We start from the raw sequence: 21,386 nt of genomic DNA, 5'->3' as shown, positions 1-21,386 counted from the left end.
AAGGATACCAGTCCTATTAGATTAGGGCCCCATGCTTACGACCTCACATAACCTTCATTACCTCCTGAAGGCCCCATCTCCAAATACAGTAACATAGGGGTTAGGGCTTCAAAATGAATTTGGGGGGGGGGATGGGGGAGACACACTTCAGTCCATAAGAGGGTCTTATATTATCTTTCTATGTGTAATTGTATGTAATACTAATATTTCTTAACTCATTATTTTTAAAACAATTTAAGATGAATGTTTACCTTGTATTATTCATCTCACTGAGATGACTTTAATATAGTTTCTAAAAGTTACTTAGTTTTAAAAATCCACACTAATTTTGTAATGCTAGATCAAGTATTTATAAGTAATCTAAAATAGCATAATAATGACATATAATCTAGCTTTTTTTTAAATGATTTTTTATTATGTTAGTCACCATAATCTAGCTTTTTAATCTAATAACCCACCTTCCTATAATTGATCAATTATTGGTCTGTCCTTTTTCTTGGAGTTGTAGATCTTTCTTAAAGTTACCAAAAGGGGAGAAAATGAATAATTTGTTTTCTGGATATGATTTTTAGTTGCTGACTATTCTTTCTTTAAATGCTACAACTGAAAAAGCTATTGCTGTCTATTAGTACTGTACTTTCTTGTGACTATAAAGGTAATTATTTCCCACCATACATGAAAGAAATTGATTTGTGAACCATATATCTAGAAAAAGTGTTTCCTGTTTTCTTTCCTCCTTGGTCACAACTAATTGAGATTACTTGAAAATAAAAATGAAAGAACTTGTTTCTCCATCTGTTAAGCTAATTTTTCTTCAAGAAAGTTGAAGCTTCATAGCACTTGTTAGTCTGTGATGTTCAAAACATTAATATTGCTCCTAAAGTACCTTCCTTTGAAACTGACCTTCCTTTGAACGTGACCTAAAAAATAAATAGAAAAACCAAACCAACTTTTTTAATTTACGTTTTTAAAATGTGATACGTGCTCATGTGTTTAAACCATTATACCTTTTGGGGCGCCTGGGTGGCTCAGTCGTTAAGCGTCTGCCTTTGGCTCAGGGCGTTATGGGATCCAGCCCCACATCAGGTTCCTCCGCTGGGAGCCTGCCTCCCCCACTCCCCCTGCTTGTGTTCCCTCTCTCGCTGGCTGTCTCCTTCTGTCAAATAAATAAATAAAATCTTTTTTAAAATAAATAAATAAATAAATAAATAAATAAATAAATAAATAAACCATTATACTTTCTACTCTTCAGTTTTCCGTTGGCATTGGTATTGGCTGGCTTGAGAAGTATGACTGATGGATATGGGTGTGTCTATCTCCCTTAACTCTAAATGTTTTAAGGTTCTGGTTATTACTATTTCCTAAAAGTGTTTTACTTCAAAAACATGTTAGCCACAAACTGTGGCCATTCAGTATTAGGGTTGTTATTTAAGATAATGTCTGTGTTGTAGTGTCATGAATTCTTAACATTGTTCACTTCAAAGGTTGTCATTGTAATGCTTTCTAAATTTCCTTCTTGCTTCAAACTGAATGTTAGTTATTTCTTTAAAGAAGACTTATTCATATTTCTAAATAAGTTAGTCAGGATTTTGTTTTTAGTTACAATTTCTCCAAGACAAAAATTAAGATTCTGAGAGGTCTGAAATATAGGTAGAGTCTTTAAGAAACTATTAAATGTCAAGTAAGGAAGGTATATATATATATATTGAAAGCTGCTCCATTTTGTAATGGTATATTAGGGAAAAGAGAATTTTATTTTTAGAAAGGCTAGCATGGAACTTGTCATTTAAAAAATCAATGGTGAGGGCTGCCTGAGTGGCTCAATCCGTTAAGCATCTGCCTTCGACTCAGGTCATTATCTTGGGGTCCTGGGATCGAGCCGGGCGTCGGGCTCCCAGCTCATTAGGGAGTCTGCTTCTCCCTCTCCTTCTGCCCCTCCTCCCCTCTGCTCTTGCTCTCTTTCTCTCTCTCAAATAAAAGAAAAAAATCAATGATGAAACATTTAGTAAGAAAAACTGCAATAAAATATGTAAATATAACAGTATTATATAATAGTTTTATATAAATAAAATGGTATCATAGGTAAACATGATCATTCTGAAATTATGTTTCTAAAGTGTTTGTTTTGTTAAGTGAGCAATTAGATCATTTTAATTTAAATCTAACGAACTTGTCAAGGAATGACTTCCTCCTTTTCTGACTTCCCTTGGGCAGTTCATTTCTTTGTCAGTTTTTGAGCTGTTGTCGCAGTTTTGTGTTGTCGGTTGTCTGTCAATCTTCGCAGTGGTTTGTGGGGTGTAGGGTTCTTCCTGTTCCTAGGACGGCCACAAAATAAATCTCATGGGCCTCGATTACTATCAACTAAAAGACCGCAGATGGTTCAGGATATAAAACAGAAAAGCATCGCATCAGACTTGTATTCCTGGTCTAGAATTTTTTATTCTTGTATGCTAGGCATTTCTGGAAAAGAATAGGGATAAATAAAGGGAGTGAGGAAGCTTTTAAATTATATTTATATTTATATTTATATTTATATTTATATTTATAGTGATCCTCAAGAAACTGGTTGTTTCACTTTGCATATCAGCCTCTCCATCAGTGTCTGAATTACAGCTGCAGCTCATTCTCATCCTTTGGCCAGCTCTTCCTCCCTGTTTCAATAGCATATTTCCACCTGGCCCCTGGGTCAGGTCACAGCCTTAGGGACGACAGCAGGGAGCCCTGAGGGGAGTACTGTTGGGAAGATCAAATCACCACTGTAGTGCTTGGGTAGGACTTTGGACATAGCAAATGTCCAGTGACTTTCGAGAGTTTGGTTTTACTTCTTTGAGGCCATTTCCATACCATTTACTTATAATTTTTTACCAAAATAAATATTACCCCTTATTCCTCCAGCCTTTTTACTCCCTCATCAGCCCATTTGTGAATTCTTGATCTGTTCAAGCCCTGGTCTCAGTTCTGAGTCAGTGGTTCTTAAAGTGGTGCCTGAACCAGCAGCATCAGCATTGTCCTGGAACTTGCTTGAAATCCAGATTCTCAGAATGCACCCCAGACCAATGACATCACACATTCCAGGCTAGGGCTCTGCCTTCCATGTGATTCTGATGCATCGTACAGTTTTAGAACCACTCGTTTATATAAGGTTAGTCATGTGCTCAGCAGGTTGGTTGGGTCAGATTTTCATGTTTTCTAGAACATGTGGATCTAATGTTTATTGGTGAGCAAGGCTTCATTTTATACTTAGGCCTCACTAAGAAGCAGGGAAGTTTGGTAGCAGTTGCGTACCCACTGTAGGAGACTTGGAGGCGGGCACGGAGAGGCTCTGCACACATCCGGCCACTACTGCTGTAATAGCTTCCAGCCCTCTCCTTTATGCGAAGTGTTTCATTTTGACTAAGTTTCCTTAATCTTCCTGAACCTATTAAAGTGAGCCCCATGGTGTTTTGTTTTGTTTTTTTTACTTTAGCAGCTGGCAAGATGACATGTTTAGACTTAGTAACCCTAGTCATAGAAGAGAGGAATTTAGGGACATATCTATAATGGCAAACTGAATACCTCCAATTTTCATACTGTTAGCAAGTAAAAAGATCCTTGTAGTTTTGAACTCCTGTCCTATGAGTAACACTGGGTATTGTGTAGGTTTGATTCCCCTTTTAAAACATAAAAAAAAAGAATTTTTTTTCTTTCATAGACTAAATAAAAATGATTATACCTTGCAACGCCATGTTAACAAATTTAGGTGGCAAATGGCAGGCTAAACTAGCGTTCGCAATATATGGCATACTAATGAAAATTAACATAAGAGCACTTGCTCGTTAAGAGAAAGATACAAACTAGAAAAATGGGAAAAGCACATGAGTAGGAAACTTAAGAGATACGAATGATCCACACATGTGAACAGATGTTCTTCCTCCTCGAAGGTCAGCCTGGCAAACATTAGACAAGAAAGTGACGGCCTTGTGTTGACCCCGACGTGGCGGAACAGGCACACTTCTCCAGCGAGGAGCTGGGCTGGCGTGTTTGCTCCCTGTGGCTGCCGAAGCACTTTCAGAGATGGTGTCTTATAACACTGCACGTGTTCCTTCGCCGGTCAGGAGGCCAGAGGTCTGACGTGGGTCTCACTGGGCCCGCGTCGGAGTGTGAGGAGGGCTTTTTGGTCCTTTTTGGAGGCTTTCAGGGAAACTCTGTTTTCTTGCACCGGATCCCATGCTTGGTTTAATGCTCTGCTTTCAGTCTTGAAATGGTACTGGGTCCTGCCGATTTTGTCGACAGTTCTGCTTCTACCTTTTCCTCGCTCTTCCTTCCCCTGAGCCTGTTTTTCGGCTTGATTCTAACCTCTTTCCTTGGCCCTTCTTTGGCTGTAGGCCCTGAGTAGCCCTCGGCTGCCCCTGCCCCGCGGCCTGCTGCCACCGCCCCGCAGGTCCCACTCCGTTCCCACCCCTGCCCGTTCCCAGCCCTGCGTAACCTGCTTTGCCTCCTCGCTTCTTTACCACTTGGGAACGTTTAGCGGTTCCCTTTTCCCTTTTGGACTGTCTCTTCTTTTTCTCAGATTTTTTTCTCCTCACATCTCAGGGTGTCTTTGCCTTGAAGGAGTTTTGTCTCCGACAAGATTTTATCATACAGTCACACGTATCCTTCTTTATTTCAAGATTTTAGTGCTATTGCTCTAATAACTTCCTTTTGCGTACCTCACCACCACGCCCAGTTTGCCGACATGGTCCGATTCTCATACGAACAAACTGTGTGTGTGTGTGTGTGTCTGTGTGTGTGTGCGCGCGTGCTCTCGCGCCTCCATGTACAGCCTGCCTGTGGCGTTACTGTTCTCCTTCTGCCTCTTTTGTGCTGAAGGAGAAGTTTGGGCCCCTTTCATTCTCCTGTGTGACTGCATCCACTCCCCAGAAATCTGTCCCCCTTGCAGCTTCCCAGGGACCTGTCACTTAGGGAGTGCTCTCACACTCACCAGGGAGTCATTCATCGTGTCCATCACCTCTCGTATTTGTTCGTGTCCATGCAGCGTCGACGTTATTAATGGCAGCCTTTTTCTCTTCCGTCTTCTCATCTCAGCCACAGCCAGTATTTCTGCTGTCGTGTCCATTCAGATGATTCCCAGGTGTGTGTGTCTGGCTGCTTCTTGCCATTTTACAGACCGTATTTCTCAACACTTCTACAGTATTCTTTCCGTCTTCAGCCTCGGAGTGCCCAGTTTGAAGTTCTGTTTTCTTTCTTAACCTGCATCTGCTCTCTCACTTCTACTCCTGGACGATGGGTGCCCACACGCACGCATTCCCGCTGCTCTTCCCCCGGCCTTTCTCTGTGTCTACGGCACTGCCTGTCTGTGTCTTCTAGGGCAGAAGCCTGCTTACGCTTTACTCCTTTTTTACCATATTCAGTTTGTTGCTGAATCAACGTGTATTTGACTTTTATAACATCACTTGACTACATTTTCTCTTTTCAGGTTTACCTACTTCAGTCCTACTTCCATCCCTCATTGCCTGTGACTTACTACCCTAGGGGTTTCAGAAACCCAAATGTTTTTCTTAGCTCCTAGGTTATGTCTTTCCTCTGATCTAAAGTCCGTGGAGACCCACAGGCCAGTGTAAGCACATCAGCCTGTCGATGTGAAGCTCTTGTCACGTGCTGCTGGTGTACTTTTCAGTCCTGTTCCTCCCAAGCTCTGAACCTGTGCTCCACAAAGGGTTTTGCTTCTTACCTTGTTCCTGTGTCTGTCTTTGCCCACTTTGTACGCTGCGTACCTCCCTCTTGGCCTCTGTCCGGCCCCTCTTTATTCTGAAGCTTTCACCAATCACATATGAGCGATTGAAAAAATCTTTTGAGTATGAGTAATTTTTTAATATTCTGAGAATATTTAGTATCTCTTCTAGGACATTTTATCATATACTATGGCTATTTAAGTTTATTTTATCACCTCATTAATCTTTAATTTACATGCTTATAGTTTTAGATTACTATATTAATAGATACTAAATAGAAAAGGTACTGAACTAGACATTAGAAGGTCTTGCTAGCTAGCTGTGTGGCTTTGAGCAAGTAATTTTATCTCTCTGAGCCATGGTTAAATTAATTTGTGGGAGTCAAGTGAGATGATAATATATATATATATATAATATATATATATATAATGTAAAATTTCCTGTAGGGCTCAATAAAGGTTTTCTGTCCAGTAGGTTTATCATTTACTTATAATGTTTCCAAAATATAATACAGCAAAGTCTCAATTATGCCAACCACCTCCATAGTGGCCCTCAGGGACAAGCTGGTTCGGAGGGTAAGGCAGAGCATCAGTAGTACCAAGTAGAAGTTGAGGAGATCTGGAGACAGAAACAGGGCAAAGCAGAGACTAAAATAGACACTAGATATTGAGCAGGAAGAATTAACTTCATTAACTTCCACTTTCCTCTGTTTGGGGCTCTGGGTTTTTCTGCGGTTTCCTGGAGGCAGAGTCTGATCTCCGTACAGAGGGCTCAAGCCCCAGCAGCCCATTCTGAGTACCTGCTTTTTGGTGCTCTCTCTCGATTGAAATTCTCATTGGTCCCCATATTGTTATTACGAAGTTGGTTTTATAATAATGACCCAGGGTTCGGGGATAGTGAGCGCCCTCCTCACTGCTTGGAGTTGACGACCACTTAGAGGTGGTAGCTCATTCCCCACATGAATCAGAGGAGTTCACGGGCTTGGACTTAGGATCGTGAAGTGCCTTCTGATCATCCAAGAAGGGCCAGCTTCTATTTGTGGTGACACTAGGGTGTCCTGTGTTATTCTAAGTCTTGGAAAATCATAGACTGTGTGTTAACAAACACATGCAGGAAAGAATGGGCTATTGGTGTTTTCTCACCTCAGTTCACCCCTTATCTAGGCTTCCATTCCTACTCCCCAGAAAATACTAGTCCAGGTAACACGTGACCTTTGGGCCCAGGGGTCACTTCTCAGTTCTGGATCTTTCCATGTCTTTGAGCATATTGGACCAGTTCCTTCTTGAGATGTTTTCTTCTCAGGGCCTCTGTGTCACCCCAGTCTCCTTGTTTTTCTCCTTCTTCCCCAGCTGTTCTCTTTCAAGAGCTGAAAGATAAAAGCTGGAAGATGCAGGATGTGGATTAGATCTCGAAAATGTGTTTAGGGCAGTTGAGCTGCTCCTGGTGAAGTCCTCAGGGAGAAGATTTCTTCTTAGCTTTCCTTACATATTAGTGATGCGCATTTCTTATTCATCTGTCACAAAGCTGATTTTTTCAGACTTTCATTATACCTTTTTTTTCAATACTAGTTTTCTGTCTTCCTATCTTCTTACTAGCTTAATGGATTCTAGTAATTGTTGTCACTGAATACCACAGGGTGATTCTGTGGAACTTTGGACTCAGTAAAATTGGATGAGCTCCAATAGCAAAGAGGGAAGTATTAACTAATTTAATCGACAAATGAATGTTTCCCAGCCTGGCATACTGTTCAGCTTTGTGTTGTAAGTTTGTGAATAAATTCAGCTACTTCTGCCCTAGGGACTACAGTCAGATATGTGGTTGTGGGAATCTTTTTCTTTCCCACACCGCTTCGCATTTTAAAAATTCTTCTGCAGGAAGATCCCAACATACTATAGCTGTTCTTCCTTATGCAGCTCGTTTTCCCTGGAGAGAGGCAGGAGAAGATCCAGATCAAGTTCTGTCTAGTCCGTTTTCATGTCACTTCAGAAAGCTACTCTTTTCTGCTCAATTGTCAGTAAATATTCTAATCAAGAGAAAAGGAGGCAGTGGGAAATAGGAAGGGGAGGAGAATAAACTCTAAACATTAGCGGAGCGCTCGTGGGTACGATTGGTTATCCTATATAAAGTGCAGTGCTTTCTCAATCACGGAAGCTTTGAAAAGTGTATGCAGTGTGTGTGTGTGTGTGTGTGTGTGTGTGTGTGTGTGTGTGAAATAGACCCAAGAGAGTGGAAGTCCTGTGCTCATACAGAGACTCCTTTAGCACATACAGTTGATATGAATGTTCCCAGCAGCCAGAGGTTGGAAACAACCCACATGTTTATCATCTGATCAATAGAGAAACCAAATGTGGGCGATCCACACAGTGGAGTATTACTCAGCCACAAAAAGTAGTAAAGCCCTGACACCTGCCTCAGCACGGATGGGCCTCAGAAACACTGCTGAGTGAAAGAGCCAGACGCAGAAGCGCGCAGTCCTGGGATTGCATTTGTGTGAGGCGTCCAGAGCACGCAGCTCCAGGGAAGGAGACGGCTCTGGGATGTGTGTCTGCAGAGACGGAGATGGTCTGGAATTCGATAGTGCCGATGGTTGCACAGCTTTGTGACTATATTAAAAACCACTGAATTGCACAGTTTGAAATGATGAATTTTATAGTATGTAAACTGCATCTGGGTTTAATTAAAACAACAACAACAGTATTCTAAGCATCAAGCCCAGTGTTCCACATGATGTAGACTCCTTCAGGCACTCGACACAGCGGGGGGTCATTCAGGGGCTCCCTCACTCCTGCATCCCTACTTGAATAGAAATAAAATTAAATCCTGCACTAGGATTACAAATGGTACTCCTGAATCTAAAGTGAGCACAGGCAGGATGCTGCTACCTTTACTCTGTGGCCAGAGATCAGGGTGGTAGTACCCGCCCGTGTCTGGGGTTACCAAATCGGAGGGTTTCTGATAGGTCGTAAGCCTCCCAAGGGCCAGTATTCTGACACTTTCCCCAGCGTCTCGTACCTGTAATGTTTAATAAATACGTATTAAGTGAATGTTGATTTAAATACATCAAGTCATAAGAATGCTTTCTAAATCTCAAGCCCTGTATATATGAGATTATGGCTTTAATATATTCTGGCCTATTCCTGGAAATTTAAAAACAATTTGGACATTATATTCTGCTGAGGTGTTTTGTAATTAATTTATGGCCACTCCGAATCAACTTCTCTTTTAGGCTTTGCAGTATTAAAACATGTGCTGACACCAAGAATAAAGGCAACTCATGTTGCTTTTGATTCTATGAAGAATTATTTAGATGCAATTTATGATGTGACAGTGGCTTTTGAAGGGACTATTGATGATAAAGGGCAGCGGAAAGAAGCACCATCCATGGCGGGTGAGTTTATATTTTCAATTATGTCATTTATTTGTGAGTGTGTAATTATTCTCTTTAATGGGTACGTGTACTTCATAATATTTACTTGATATATTGTCTAATTATGTACTTGATCTATTTTCCGGGTATTTTTTTTTTATTAATCCATAACAGTTAGAATGTTACGAGTCCTGCTAAGTTCGGTATTTCCTGGTTGCCATATGAGTCCTTTGGGCTTGCCCAATATCATTAGCTCAGCCTCCTTCTGCCCAGAATTCACACCTAAGGATGGAACGGAGGGAACGTGGAGGCGAGCGCCCACCTAGCGGTACTGAGGTGCACTGATGGTCAGCACTCACCTTTGTGTGGACTTTTATATAATACTTAGGGAATTTAGTCTCTTTGGCAAGAAGAAACCATTAAATATGACTCTTTTTTCAAACCTGTGCTGGGTTTTTTGTGGGGTTTTGGGGTTTTTTTATTTCTTATTGTTTTTTTTATTTTTTTGGTTTTGTTTTTGTTTTTGAGTAAGCTCCATGCCCAGCATGGAGCCCAGCAAAGGGCCTGAACCCACGGCCCTGAGATCAAGACCTGAGCTAAGATCCAGATATAACAAAAAAAATTTTAAGCGAGCAGAATATTTTAGTTCAACATAACCAAAGATACGCTTGACTGGTAGAGAAATATAAATACGGGATTAGGCAAACAAGGAAGCGGGGAGTGTTGCCATCACCTTTCCGAAGTGTCCATTCGAGCTGTGATCGAGAGATAGAACCCGAGCTTTTCATGTCACATTGGTGGCTGTTGAAGGTCGAAATACCAGGCCTGTCAGAGTGTGTGTGTCCGCGGGACCTCTTGAAGGCTGATGTTCAGATTATGTCCAGAAGACTCACAGAGTAGCTCCCCAGAGCAGGAAGTTAGGGAGAGGACGGCGGGATGAAACACTAATGGGGGGTGAGTGGGGTGAATATCAGTCGTAGTGGCTGGAAATACAAATCTGAAGTAGTAGACTGATTGCTCTCACAATTGCTTTTGACACAGAGCAGTTGTCACGTAGGAAGCTGAAGAGTTTTTTCACTTTAAATGGAATTTTTTGGAATATATCAAACAGTTTAAAAACCACAGCTTATAAAGTATATACAGTGAAATGGCTTGCTTTCCACCACGTCCCCTCCACCTGGGGTCTACCTTCCCCTGCCCAGAGGTAACCACTTTTCTTAATTGTTTGTGTATCATATGTGCAAAATTAAGTCTACATTCTTACTCTATAATCCTTAACTTCTTATCAAAAAGGCAATGTATTAATATTTTTCTTTCTTTTTTTAACCATCAAAGGAATCATTGACCTATTTTTACATTTGAAAACAGACATGCATTTAGTTGTTCAACAGTATTATCACTAGTTTATCATTGTTTAAAAAAATGAAATTTATTGAGCATGTTTTAATTGTTTACGAGAAATAGATAATAATTCCCATAATAACCTTTGCAGAATGCTTTCATTATGCCACTGTCCCGGTCGTAAGAGCTCCAGCAGTGCTCACAGCCAATTCCCACCCTCTTTAGCCTGCCCTCCGAGGACTCTGTATCCTAGCTGTCTGCTCTCTTTCACTGCCTCCCTTCTGGAATGGAAGGCTGTGTGTAGGCCAGGCCTCCTTTCCAAGGGAACCCCTCCTCTTTGTTGCCCTCCCCCAACTTTTCTGTTCCCACAGCATTCCTCTTCCGGAGCTCATTTGCTTTCTCTTGCTTTAGCGCTCCAGGGCACTAAGTGTTTAAGCCACAAGGTCAGCGCTCAGCATATGGTAATTCTTTACCTTCCCCCGAGGGGTGGGAAGCCTTGAGGAAGAAAACCATTTCAGAGTTGCATTGTCTAGATTCCAACCCAGCACCCCTCCTACCGCTCTGCTTCCTCTGCTGCATACACATTAGCTGACAGTGGCTTTGTGTTTTCCTTACAAAGTCTCTTTTCGAGAAGGTTGGCTTTTCTAATTTTCATGCCCAGAAGCCATGTGGAAAATAAATCTGTCATTTCAATCAATTAAGGGTGAGTATTTCCACAAGGAAAAATACACCAGAGTAAAATCAAAAGACCGAAGACAAACGGGGAAAATTATTTGCCGCTTAGATCACAGGAAAAAAGCCTGATTTCCTTGATGTATAAAGTGCTTCTACAAATTGATAGAAGATGATCAGTAACTCAGTAGTAATTCACAGAAAATGTTCTATCTCGTTCATAATAAGAAAAAGGCAAATTAAAATTTTCAGCGAGATACCATGTTTTACTATCAGATTGGCAAAAATCCCAGTGTCGGGTTGGTAACAGGCCCGTGGGTGAGATTCCAGTACAAGGGTCGTGTCTGTCCTTGGCTGTGAGGGTGCAGTGCCGTGCGGCGTCCACGGAAGCTGCCCTGGCCGGGTCAACCAGCCGCACCAGTGCACGCACATCCCTGCCGCCGAGAAATCTTCCACCCACGGTACCTGTGCACATGGGGGCGGCATCTGGTTTTCCGTGTCACGTGTTGATTTTAACTGTGAGTTTGGGACCTGTCGCTTGAAAATCCACTCTCATTATCGTATAGATTGATTGCTATTCTGCTCTACTTTATTATAGATTAAGATGCCCTTTAAATTTCTGAGGTAAGTTGAGTTAGGTATAAAATTCCATAACTTAGAATATCATGAGTACTTGGTGGTTGAGTGTGATTGGTATTAGCATTATCTCTGTATGTAGTACACTATCATTTAATACTCATAGTTGATAGCCCAACTAGAAAACGTTAGTTCCACAGTTGCTAGATTGTGCATTTTTATGCCACGGGCCCGTCTTTCTCGAAGCGTTATAGGAGTAGTACGGTTCCGTCAGCGTCACCTGGGATGATTGTGGCCCCTGCAGGGCAGGGCCTCGGCTCGCTCTAGACTACGGGCATGCACTGGCTGCAGGTGAGGGCAGAAGCTGCAGGGTTGATGAACTCTTGGGGTCATGAGTCTTAGGGTTTGGGCCTTAATGAGGCCTCGTGTTATAGAGCTAGGCAGCAGTACTGTCCCTTGTGCTCCCCGTTTCATGGTGTCTTTCGTTGTAAAGTGAATACTGAGCGAAGCCCACCTGGGCATCACTTTGTGATTCATCTGGTCTTGTCATCAGGGTCTTTGTCTTCCCTGGGTGATGTCCACTGGGCAGAGGCGAGACAGGCCAGTCTGATCATGGACTCATTTAAAATTCGTTTCTACGGCATACCGTAATAAATTCTGACGTTAAGGATAACGTTTGATGTTCTCTTTAACCATTTAATATGGTGCTAGGTTACTTTGTCCTGTTAATATTTTCTTATATGGAAATAAAACTTATTTGGAGGGGAAAATTACAGGTAACCCAAAAGGAGGAGGAAGAAAACTCCACAGGCTCACCTGTCCAGATGCAGTTAACAATTTGTATATATTCCTCAAAATCTTCCTTTAAATGTCACTATGTTGGAGTATGTTTGTGCCTTTGGATATTTTTAGATGAGGTCATTTATATACATTATTTTCTTTATATCCTGCTTTTAATCGTAAACATCTTTATATGTCAGTATATACACTTCTGTAATGTTTTAAAAATGCTACGTAGTGTCCATTGATGTGACTCTACTCCTGGATTTAGGTCATTTTTCCCCCAGAGGAAAAGGGGGCGGGTTATAAGCCAGCAGTGTGGGAGCCAGGTGAGGTCCCAGTGTGTGGAGGCTGTCACAGTTCAGCACATGGACTCTCTGACCTCTGCCTTTCTCTCCTGTCTCCACCTTGCCTGGCTCCCCAGGCACAGAGCAAATGGAACTTAGTTTCTCCAGAGACTAGTCCTTGTGACATGTATGCATGCTTGAAAGACTCCTATTACCCTAGTATATATATACTCTAGGGCTCTCCTAGGGCTTCACTAGGAAAGTTCTAATTAGAAAAAAATGATACCTTGGGGCGCCTGGGTGGCGGGTCCTGGGATTGAGCCCCGCACCGGGCTCCCTGCTGAGCAGGGAGTCTGCTTCTCCCTCTCCCGCTGTCCCCCGCTCGTGCTCTCTCTCCCTCCCTCCCTCTCAAATAAATAAATCTTTTTTAAAATAAGAAAAAAATTATACCTTAATTAGAATACTTTTTCTGTATATTTCTAAATAGTATGGGAAAATTTTTGCTCTTGCAATATGAAATAAGCTCCAACTAACATAGTTTTTACAAGTATAGATACACAAGGTTTATTAAATATTGAAGAAAACATTTATGTCACTTCTTTCTTGTGTCCTGAAAGTCCTTTAGTGTTGATCTGATGGTTCTCTCATGGTTTTCATTTGGGTCCGCATCACAGAGACCGGGCTGATGGGGCTCCCCTGCCATCATGCTGGGTCTTGGTCCTCTCCAAGCCCTACAAGGGTAGTAGCACTTGTCTACACGGATGCCTAGAGGTCGGATGAAATCCTGTACACGAAACTGTGTTGTAGACACCAGAGTACCGTGTAAATTTAGGGGGGACACCCTAAAGTACGCTTATGAATTTGGGAGTCCTCACAGTGTCTGAGCCTCTTGCCTCCTCAGCTGATGTCTCGTGAAAGACACTGCTGTCACGTCCCAGGTCCTGCGGTCACAAGTTGAAGGCTGCTCACTCTTACGTCCTCACAGCCCGTGGCTGTGCACGTCCCTGCGGTGTTGGGGTAAATCCAAGTCGGCTGGCTTACTCTTTAATTACGGCGATGTTGAGCGGGGGGGTGTAGATAATTAGACGAAGGGAGGAGAATTGGTGTTGGGATCGGCATCTTTATGGATCAGAAATAACAAATGAGAATGCAAGATGAAGTGATAACGCAGCTGAAAGATTAGAATCGCCGACACATCGGGCCTAATGTTGCTGGCACTGCTGTCCGAGCTCAAAGCCCCGACCCCTCACACGCCCCCGTCAGGCCAGCAGACAGGGAGATGGGCGCCGAGAGCGACAGGGATCGAAACCCAGGCTGCCTGATGCCCTGTCCACGCTCTGCATGGTTCTGCCGCTAAAGTCCTCCTTCTGCACTTCCTCGATTCCATAACTGAAAATGGAACTTGAGAAAAGGAAGACAAAAAGTCCGAGTAGTCAAGTCCTCCCCCCGGTGGTGCTGTTTGCGCCTTTATCATCAAAGCCAGTTCACTCCTGAGAGTATGTAACAGTAAGATCATTTTGACGGCGGAAATGCTGGATGCTCTTAAGGCTTGACACCAGTGGTAGAGAAGAACTGTAGAGAATACTTAGCAGAGGAGACGTGTGCGGTGTCCAAGACTAGAGGCTTCCGCCAGTTAGAATGGCAAAAATTGACAAGGCAAGAAACAACAATTGTTGGAGAGGTTGTGGAGAAAGGGGATCCCTCCTACATTGTTGGTGGGAATGCAAGTTGGTACAGCCACTCTGGAAAACAGTGTGGAGGTCCCTTAAAAAGTTAAAAATTGAGCTACCCTATGATCCAGCAATTACACTACTGGGTATTTACCCCAAAGATACAGACATAGTGAAGAGAAGGGCCATATGCACCCCAATGTTCATAGCAGCATTGTCCACAATAGCTAAATCGTGGAAGGAGCCTAGATGCCCTTCAACAGATGACTGGATTAAGAAGTTGTGGTCCATATATACAATGGAATATTACTCAGCTATCAGAAAGAACAATTTCTCAACATTTGCTGCAACATGGACGGCATTGGAGGAGATAGTGCTAAGTGAAATAAGTCAAGCAGAGAAAGACAATTATCATATGGTTTCTCTCATCTATGGAACATAAGAACTAGGAAGATCGGTAGGAGAAGAAAGGGATAAAGAAAGGGGGGGTAATCAGAAGGGGGAATGAAGCATGAGAGACTATGGACTATGAGAAACAAACTGAGGGCTTCAGAGGGGAGGGGGGTGGGAGGATGGGATAGGCTGGTGATGGGTAGTAAGGAGGGCACGTATTACATGGTGCACTGGGTGTTATACGCAACTAATGAATCATCAAACTTTACATCAAAAACCAGGGATGTACTGTATGATGACTAACATAATATAATAAAAAACTATTATAATAAAAAAAAAAAAAAGACTAGAGTCTTCCTGAAGCTGAAGCCTCCTTGCAGCTGCTGAGCGTTGCGTCAGCACTTCGCGAACGCTGTCTGTGAACGCATTTCAACTTGAAATAGCCGGGCTCGGCCTCCTCCTTGCACTCCCCCCCCCCCCCGGGAACATAGTCTCCTCTTAAATCTCTTAGGAACGTCTCCTTGTTCTCCAAGGAATTTAGATCTGTTCATGATCTCACCTTGTCCCCAAAAACCATCTACGAGAAGAGGAATTTCCGAGCTCAGAGCTCTTTCTTGCCTTGGAGTAAATCTTGGCCTCATCGCTTGTACAACCCAGGCTGAAGAAGAACTGCCTGCTTTGTTCAAATTAGCATGTCTTAGGAATTGCAGTCACTTACAAGCGATTCCACAGAAAGAATTTTGGTTCCTCAACCAAATATGATATGCAAAAATATGGCAAAGACCGGGAGAGCCGGCAGTACCAGTGAGTGGAAACCAATAGCAAGTCCTAGAGGAGTGGCTTGCCTCCGTGCTCCCAGTGCTGGGGCAGAGTGAACCAGACAGACTTCATCTCCGCCCTTCTGGGACTCCCAGTCCAGTGGGAACGGCAGTGACGGTGTGTGATGAGTGATAGGCTTGGAAACAGCGGACCAGTGGTCTCATGCAGGTGATTAGTGAGCCTGATTAGGGGATCCCTTCAGACGGTGGTATGTACTTAACAGTGGAGTCCAGCTTCTATTCCTGGGCCGCCTGTGCAGTTGAAGGTTTTTGTATGAAAAGTAACACTCGGTACTATCGATTTAATGACTTCAGGTAACTGTAGTAGACTTGGAAATTATAACACACTCTTCTACTTCAGCTTGAAACCTAAAACCATCAGTGTGTAATTCTTTTCTTTTAACGTTTTTTTTCGCTGAAGAATCTCTGTCGTCATTTAAAAATACATTTCACCTCGTTTTCATTGTTTTCTATAACCGTAAGTTGTAAAATAACAAAAAATGAAAATTTTTTGTTTCTTGTTAGAATTTCTCTGCAAAGAATGTCCAAAAATTCATATTCACATTGATCGTATAGACAAAAAAGATGTCCCAGAAGAACAAGCATTTATGAGAAGATGGCTTCACGAGCGTTTTGAGATTAAAGATAAGTGAGTAACAGCAGTCCTCCTACTCCGAAAACTTGGGTTTGGCTACTTTTCAGCGTAGGAAATAAACAGTTTGAAACCAATGTAATGCTTTTTTGTAAACTCAAGTCCCGCCTGTTCCTATTTTAAACCGTATTGTTACATTGTCTGTGAAAGAACTTGTTTTAGGAGGCCTCCCTGGTTTCATTCACAATATTTCCTAGACGGTCTGTGTGGTGGGATTTAATTAGAAAACACACACAGCTTTCCACTGTGCGATGCCCCACGTCTGCGTTCCCAGGTCAGACAAGGTGGTGGCGTGGTTGAGAACGAGCTGGCATGCCCCCGACGCCCAGAAAGCGAGGCGGTGGGATAGAGCCTTGTGTCTGATGGACGTGTGGCAATGACGTGGGTATACTCATTGGAAGAAGAAGGGGCAGGCGACGTTCGGACCCAAATGTCTTGCTGTTCGTCTTTTGGGGCCTAAACAGTTCCTGGGATTGACCTTGTGTTCGTCCCTGCTAATGACATCACTTGCGAGCAAACAGCAGTGTTGACCCTTGCTGAGCGTTGCGAGTCAGTAAGTTACAGGTGTATTTAGATACCTCCTGGGTGAGGGACAGCTTAAGGAGGTCGAAGGGAGGGAGGGAATGTGAAGTGCCACCTACCAATGGGCAGACCTGCAAGGAGCAGGTGCCCTCCATAGAGGCTGCTAGAACCCCTTGGATTGAATACAGTTTTTTAAAGGAAAAAATTTTAGAATTTTCTTCTCTTTTTAGGAAGATAAAAAGTGGATGTCAGGTTTTGATAGGATACTTAGACACTGAATTCTCGTGGATGAAAACTTCAGGATATATTATTTACTGTTTGCTGTCAATGGGAGTTTTATCCTTTCTGATGCATATCCTGTTTCTTCAAAGATATATTTTAAACATCCCAACTTTTTATCCTCTTTTTGAAAAAAATAGATCCATTAATTATAGGATGTATCATTTACTAAAACCACATTGAAAAGTGTGGAGTTTTTACAGACTCAAAAGTAAGACTTCGGAAATTAGGCTTATGTTCAGAAATTTTGACCTGAGTTTTCTTCTCCTGATATGCTTCTCAGCAGACCGCTCTCTTCCCCATTTCTTTGTTGTATTACAATAAAATTATTTCCTCATTAACCCTTTTGAGTTAACTTTAAAAAGTGAAAATTATTGAAAGTGTGCTCCATTGAAAATGAAGCTTTATGAAGTTTACAGACAAGTGGCTACATTTCTGTATTTCTTTGACCATCAGTTTCATATGACATAATTTAATCCACCATCCATTCACTACCACTCACTTGGGTTGTGGAAGAAATTTCAAGAGTGAAATACATGTGTTTTGACAAGAAAGCAGTTCTCAGGGGAAAAAGGCCTGAACAATATGTTTAATAGCCAATGTATTTCATGTTATAGGTGCTAATACATACTTAGAACGAGTCTGGACCTTTAAAACAGCGGTTCTCTCTAGGGGAATGTGTTAAGGTAATGGAAGGATTTTCCACGTTTGTACTTGTGTTTGAGAGTTTTATGCTGAGTCTGCCCTACTGTTGTAACTTTACATTTTTAAAATAAGATAGGAAAATGAATTAACTATGCTATTTTTTCCTTCTTGTACCTGTTTTTATAATCCCATGCAAATAAGGGCTTTTGGGGAGAAACTCCATATATAAGAACTGCTGATCTTTTCTTTGACTTCTGATGGAATGGGAGCCGTAGGAAGGAGGAGTAAAGACGGGGAAGGTGGAGACGAAGTGAGATGGGTTATTGCCCATGTGCGAGTGAGTCTGGTTGTTGCAAAATTATTACAAATCTAAAGTTTAAAAAAAAACATCCCCACAAAATTACTTAAAACCATCTTTAAAAAAATTACATATAATACAATTCATCTACACTAATCAAGAGCATATAAAGATATTTTTAAAGTCTAGAAACTCCAATTAAATCAGGTCTCTAGGTATTTCCATATTCATCTTTTTTTCCCAAGGACCTGTAACTTCTCCGGTGTGTAATAGGCATCCACAGGTATTTGTTAAATTAGAATATTAAATGACTAAACCTGAAACTTTGATTTCTTTTTTCCATTCTGGCCACAGGTTGCTTATAGAATTTTATGATTCACTGGATCCGGAAAGAAGAAACAAATTTCCTGGGGAAAGTGTTAATTCTAAATTAAGTCTCAAGAAGACTTTACCATCATTATTGATCTTAAGTGGTTTGACTGCTGGTATGCTTATGACCGAGGCTGGAAGGAAACTCTACGTGAGAACGTGGATTTATGGAACCTTAATTGGCTGCTTGTGGGTTAGTATAAAAGCTTGAACAGGTAGCTGTCTGCAGGCAGTGGGATGTGCTCCGTGGGTCAGTGTTGGCAGCCACACCTTACGTCAAATTGTTTCCTGATTTTAATAAGAAGTGTAAATAAAGCCTTGTTGATTGAACATTGGATAAAATAGAATTTCTGATTAAAGCCGATATGCAGTTGGTCTTGGGCAAATATACATGGTTTTACGACTTTAGAACAGAAGCTGCTGGTAAGGGAAAAGCTAAAGTTTATGCTATACTTGGCATTTCCTAGGAACTAATGTCATCTTCAGAAGACTATTAGGATTGTATGATTTGTTATTGTTTTGTAATTCAGATAGCGGCATTCATGAACATTAATTTGCAGTGTATTTTGTTATTTTTTATTTTTTACAACTTGACTAGTCCAACCTTTATCACTGAAGTATTTAGTATCTTGGAGCTATGTAATATTTTGTTCTTTGCTTAATTTGTCCTTGGGAAAGAAATTGTATTTAAGAATCAAGAGGGATACAAGGAGAAGGACAAGAAATCGTGCAGAGGAAGCTCTGGTTAGCGCATGCTCTTAGTGTATTGCATTATTAGCTGATTTTACTTTGTAAAGTAATTAACATTTCTAATATTTATTGAAACAGCTTAATTTGCACACCCTGTATTGTATACAAAAGAATAATGTATGAAATACAAGAATTAAGTTTAAGTTAGAATCGTGACCCTGATTCATTATAGCAGAACTTGACATCGCCCGGCTTTTTGAAGAGGTACGCTAAGCTCTTAGTACCTCCCAACATCTGTGCCATAACTACTTGAAAACCTTCAGATTTCCTGTTATTTTTTATATCAAAGTAATCAGTGTGAACCTTTGTTGGACCTGAGTCCACAGATATTTGAGGCGACGGGAGGCTTCAGACGTCTGACTAGAGTTACTAGCCTGTGCCTTTGCCCGTTACTCTTGAGTTTAGCACATTTAATTCAGAAGTCATTTTTTTCTATGTCATCACTGTCGATTTCCGCCGTGTTTGGAGTCTTTTCCTTTGGACGCCTGGCCGTCAGCGTGCTGTCGGTTCCTGGCACGGCACACGCACAGGGAAGAAGGGTGCAGCCAGCCAGCGCGTGTCCTGCTGCCGAGCTGCTCGTTTGAGCTCTCGCGAGCCGGCCTCGCTGGCTGCGGCAAAGGCCTTGTGCGTTGGTCCCATGCCAAGAAATTCACCTTCCACAGGCCAGGCAGGTTTAATCCGTCAGGCCTGAATGAGTTTGCTTAGTTCTCACTAGTTTTAATGGGGCTGCACCGTTCATCCATATCACCTCAAAACAAGAGCTGTGTTTCAGGAACCAAATCGTACAATTCAGTTTTCAGTCATGAAATGATAAATCTGTCCTATGCAAGAGGACGATCTTTTTGGATCTGCTCTATTTTTATGGTACAACGTAAACTTGGTTGCCTACCAGTCCCTTAAGATAACATTTCTGCCTCATGGATTTTTGTTGTAAAATTGTATCCGTGCCCCAGATGAAACATGATGAGCAAAATGAAAATCATAAAGGAGGGAACTTTCGTCTGACCGGTTCTCCAGACCCACAGGGCAGGCCGGGTGGGACAGACCTTTGCACAGCCGGGCAGTGTGAGTTGTCCGTGTACGTTAGTGTGCGTTTCTGTGCACACACAGCCCCCAGGACGCGGTCGGCCCAGTTACGCACGGCGGTATAGGTAACACTTCTGAAAATGTTCTCATCATGCCAAATTGTCATTTTCTCATACTTGTAAAGTGAAGTTTAAATCAATCTCATGTCTTTGTTAATATTTTTTTTTTAACAGTCCTAAAGTTAGAACCTATTTCTGATTAGATCAAAGTAAATGTAAGTTGTGCGACTTACTTTGACTATCCTGGATATGCTCTAAATTTTAAGAAGTAGTACCACTGGAATGATGTTGATTATAACCGATTTTAAGAAGTCACAGTGAACCGCAGAAGATCACTTTGAACATCATGTTTCTTACGAACATACTTATATTCTCACAGAAGTTCTAGAAAATATATTTGTTAGTTTAAAAATTTTATATCAAAATATTTGGAAAATTAGAAGCTTCTTTTTAACATGTGTTGATATGACTTGAAGAGCCCTGTATCTACCTGTAAACCTTTTCACATATCATTTAAGCCTTCGTTGTGTTATTCTTACTGTTGATTTGCAGCTTAGTTATTACTTAGTTTTTCTTTATAGAATGCCATCAATGTGCATGCTTTTATGTTTTCCAGAAAAGGGTGTGTTTGGATGAAAGTAAAAGAAAAAATAAAATCGTTCACTGTCTTTGATGTCTGTGCTGTTTAACATTTTGCGACCCAGAAATTCCCCAATGGTCTTCAGTTAACATCAAATAGGCTTCATGGCTGGTCCTACATTCTGAACTTATAAAATTGTAATATTTTTTCATAAATATTGAGCAAGTTTTTAAAAATACAGTACTCCAAATTGTGAAACAGTATATTAGTTTCATTATATAAACTCATCTGTGTATCTTATGCAATGTCTATATCAAGTATTAGTTGCTTGACAGTTCTGTAATCATTAGGGTATCTCACTGAGCCTTGTCCAGTGCCTAGAATTCACCGGGTCGTAGATAAAGTACCAGTCTGACTAATTCCTGCATCGTTCATACTAATGATTTCTGTCCTGTCTTCCATTTCCCTGTGATTTTGTTTCTTGTACGGTGATACCAATTTTCCCTTATATCCAGATGACGTAAGCTTAATTTTTTTCCTTTATAATGTTACGTGGTTTATTATTACATTCTCTGAATGGATCTGTGTCAA

General features: G+C 41.6%; 1 protein-coding gene across 1 annotated transcript in view; it reads left to right on the top strand.

Moving 5' to 3' along the window:
• AGPAT5 (1-acylglycerol-3-phosphate O-acyltransferase 5) overlaps positions 1-20,883 on the top strand; it is a 59,249-nt gene extending 38,366 nt beyond the window's left edge. Inside the window, exons 6-8 of the mRNA XM_045810848.2 lie at positions 8,938-9,099; positions 16,141-16,264; positions 18,366-20,883. Of these exons, the coding sequence (XP_045666804.1) occupies positions 8,938-9,099; positions 16,141-16,264; positions 18,366-18,591 (512 nt within the window). The 3' untranslated portion in view covers positions 18,592-20,883. The remainder of the gene's footprint in view (positions 1-8,937; positions 9,100-16,140; positions 16,265-18,365) is intronic.
• The last annotated feature ends 503 nt before the right edge of the window (positions 20,884-21,386 follow it).

Source organism: Ursus americanus, chromosome 27 (assembly GCF_024610735.1).
Source record: "Ursus americanus isolate L20-20 chromosome 27, mUrsAme1.1.p, whole genome shotgun sequence".
Classification (NCBI taxonomy): Eukaryota; Metazoa; Chordata; class Mammalia; order Carnivora; family Ursidae; genus Ursus; species Ursus americanus.
Note: the sequence above shows the minus strand (reverse complement) of the source record. Positions and strands in the feature narration are given on the sequence as shown.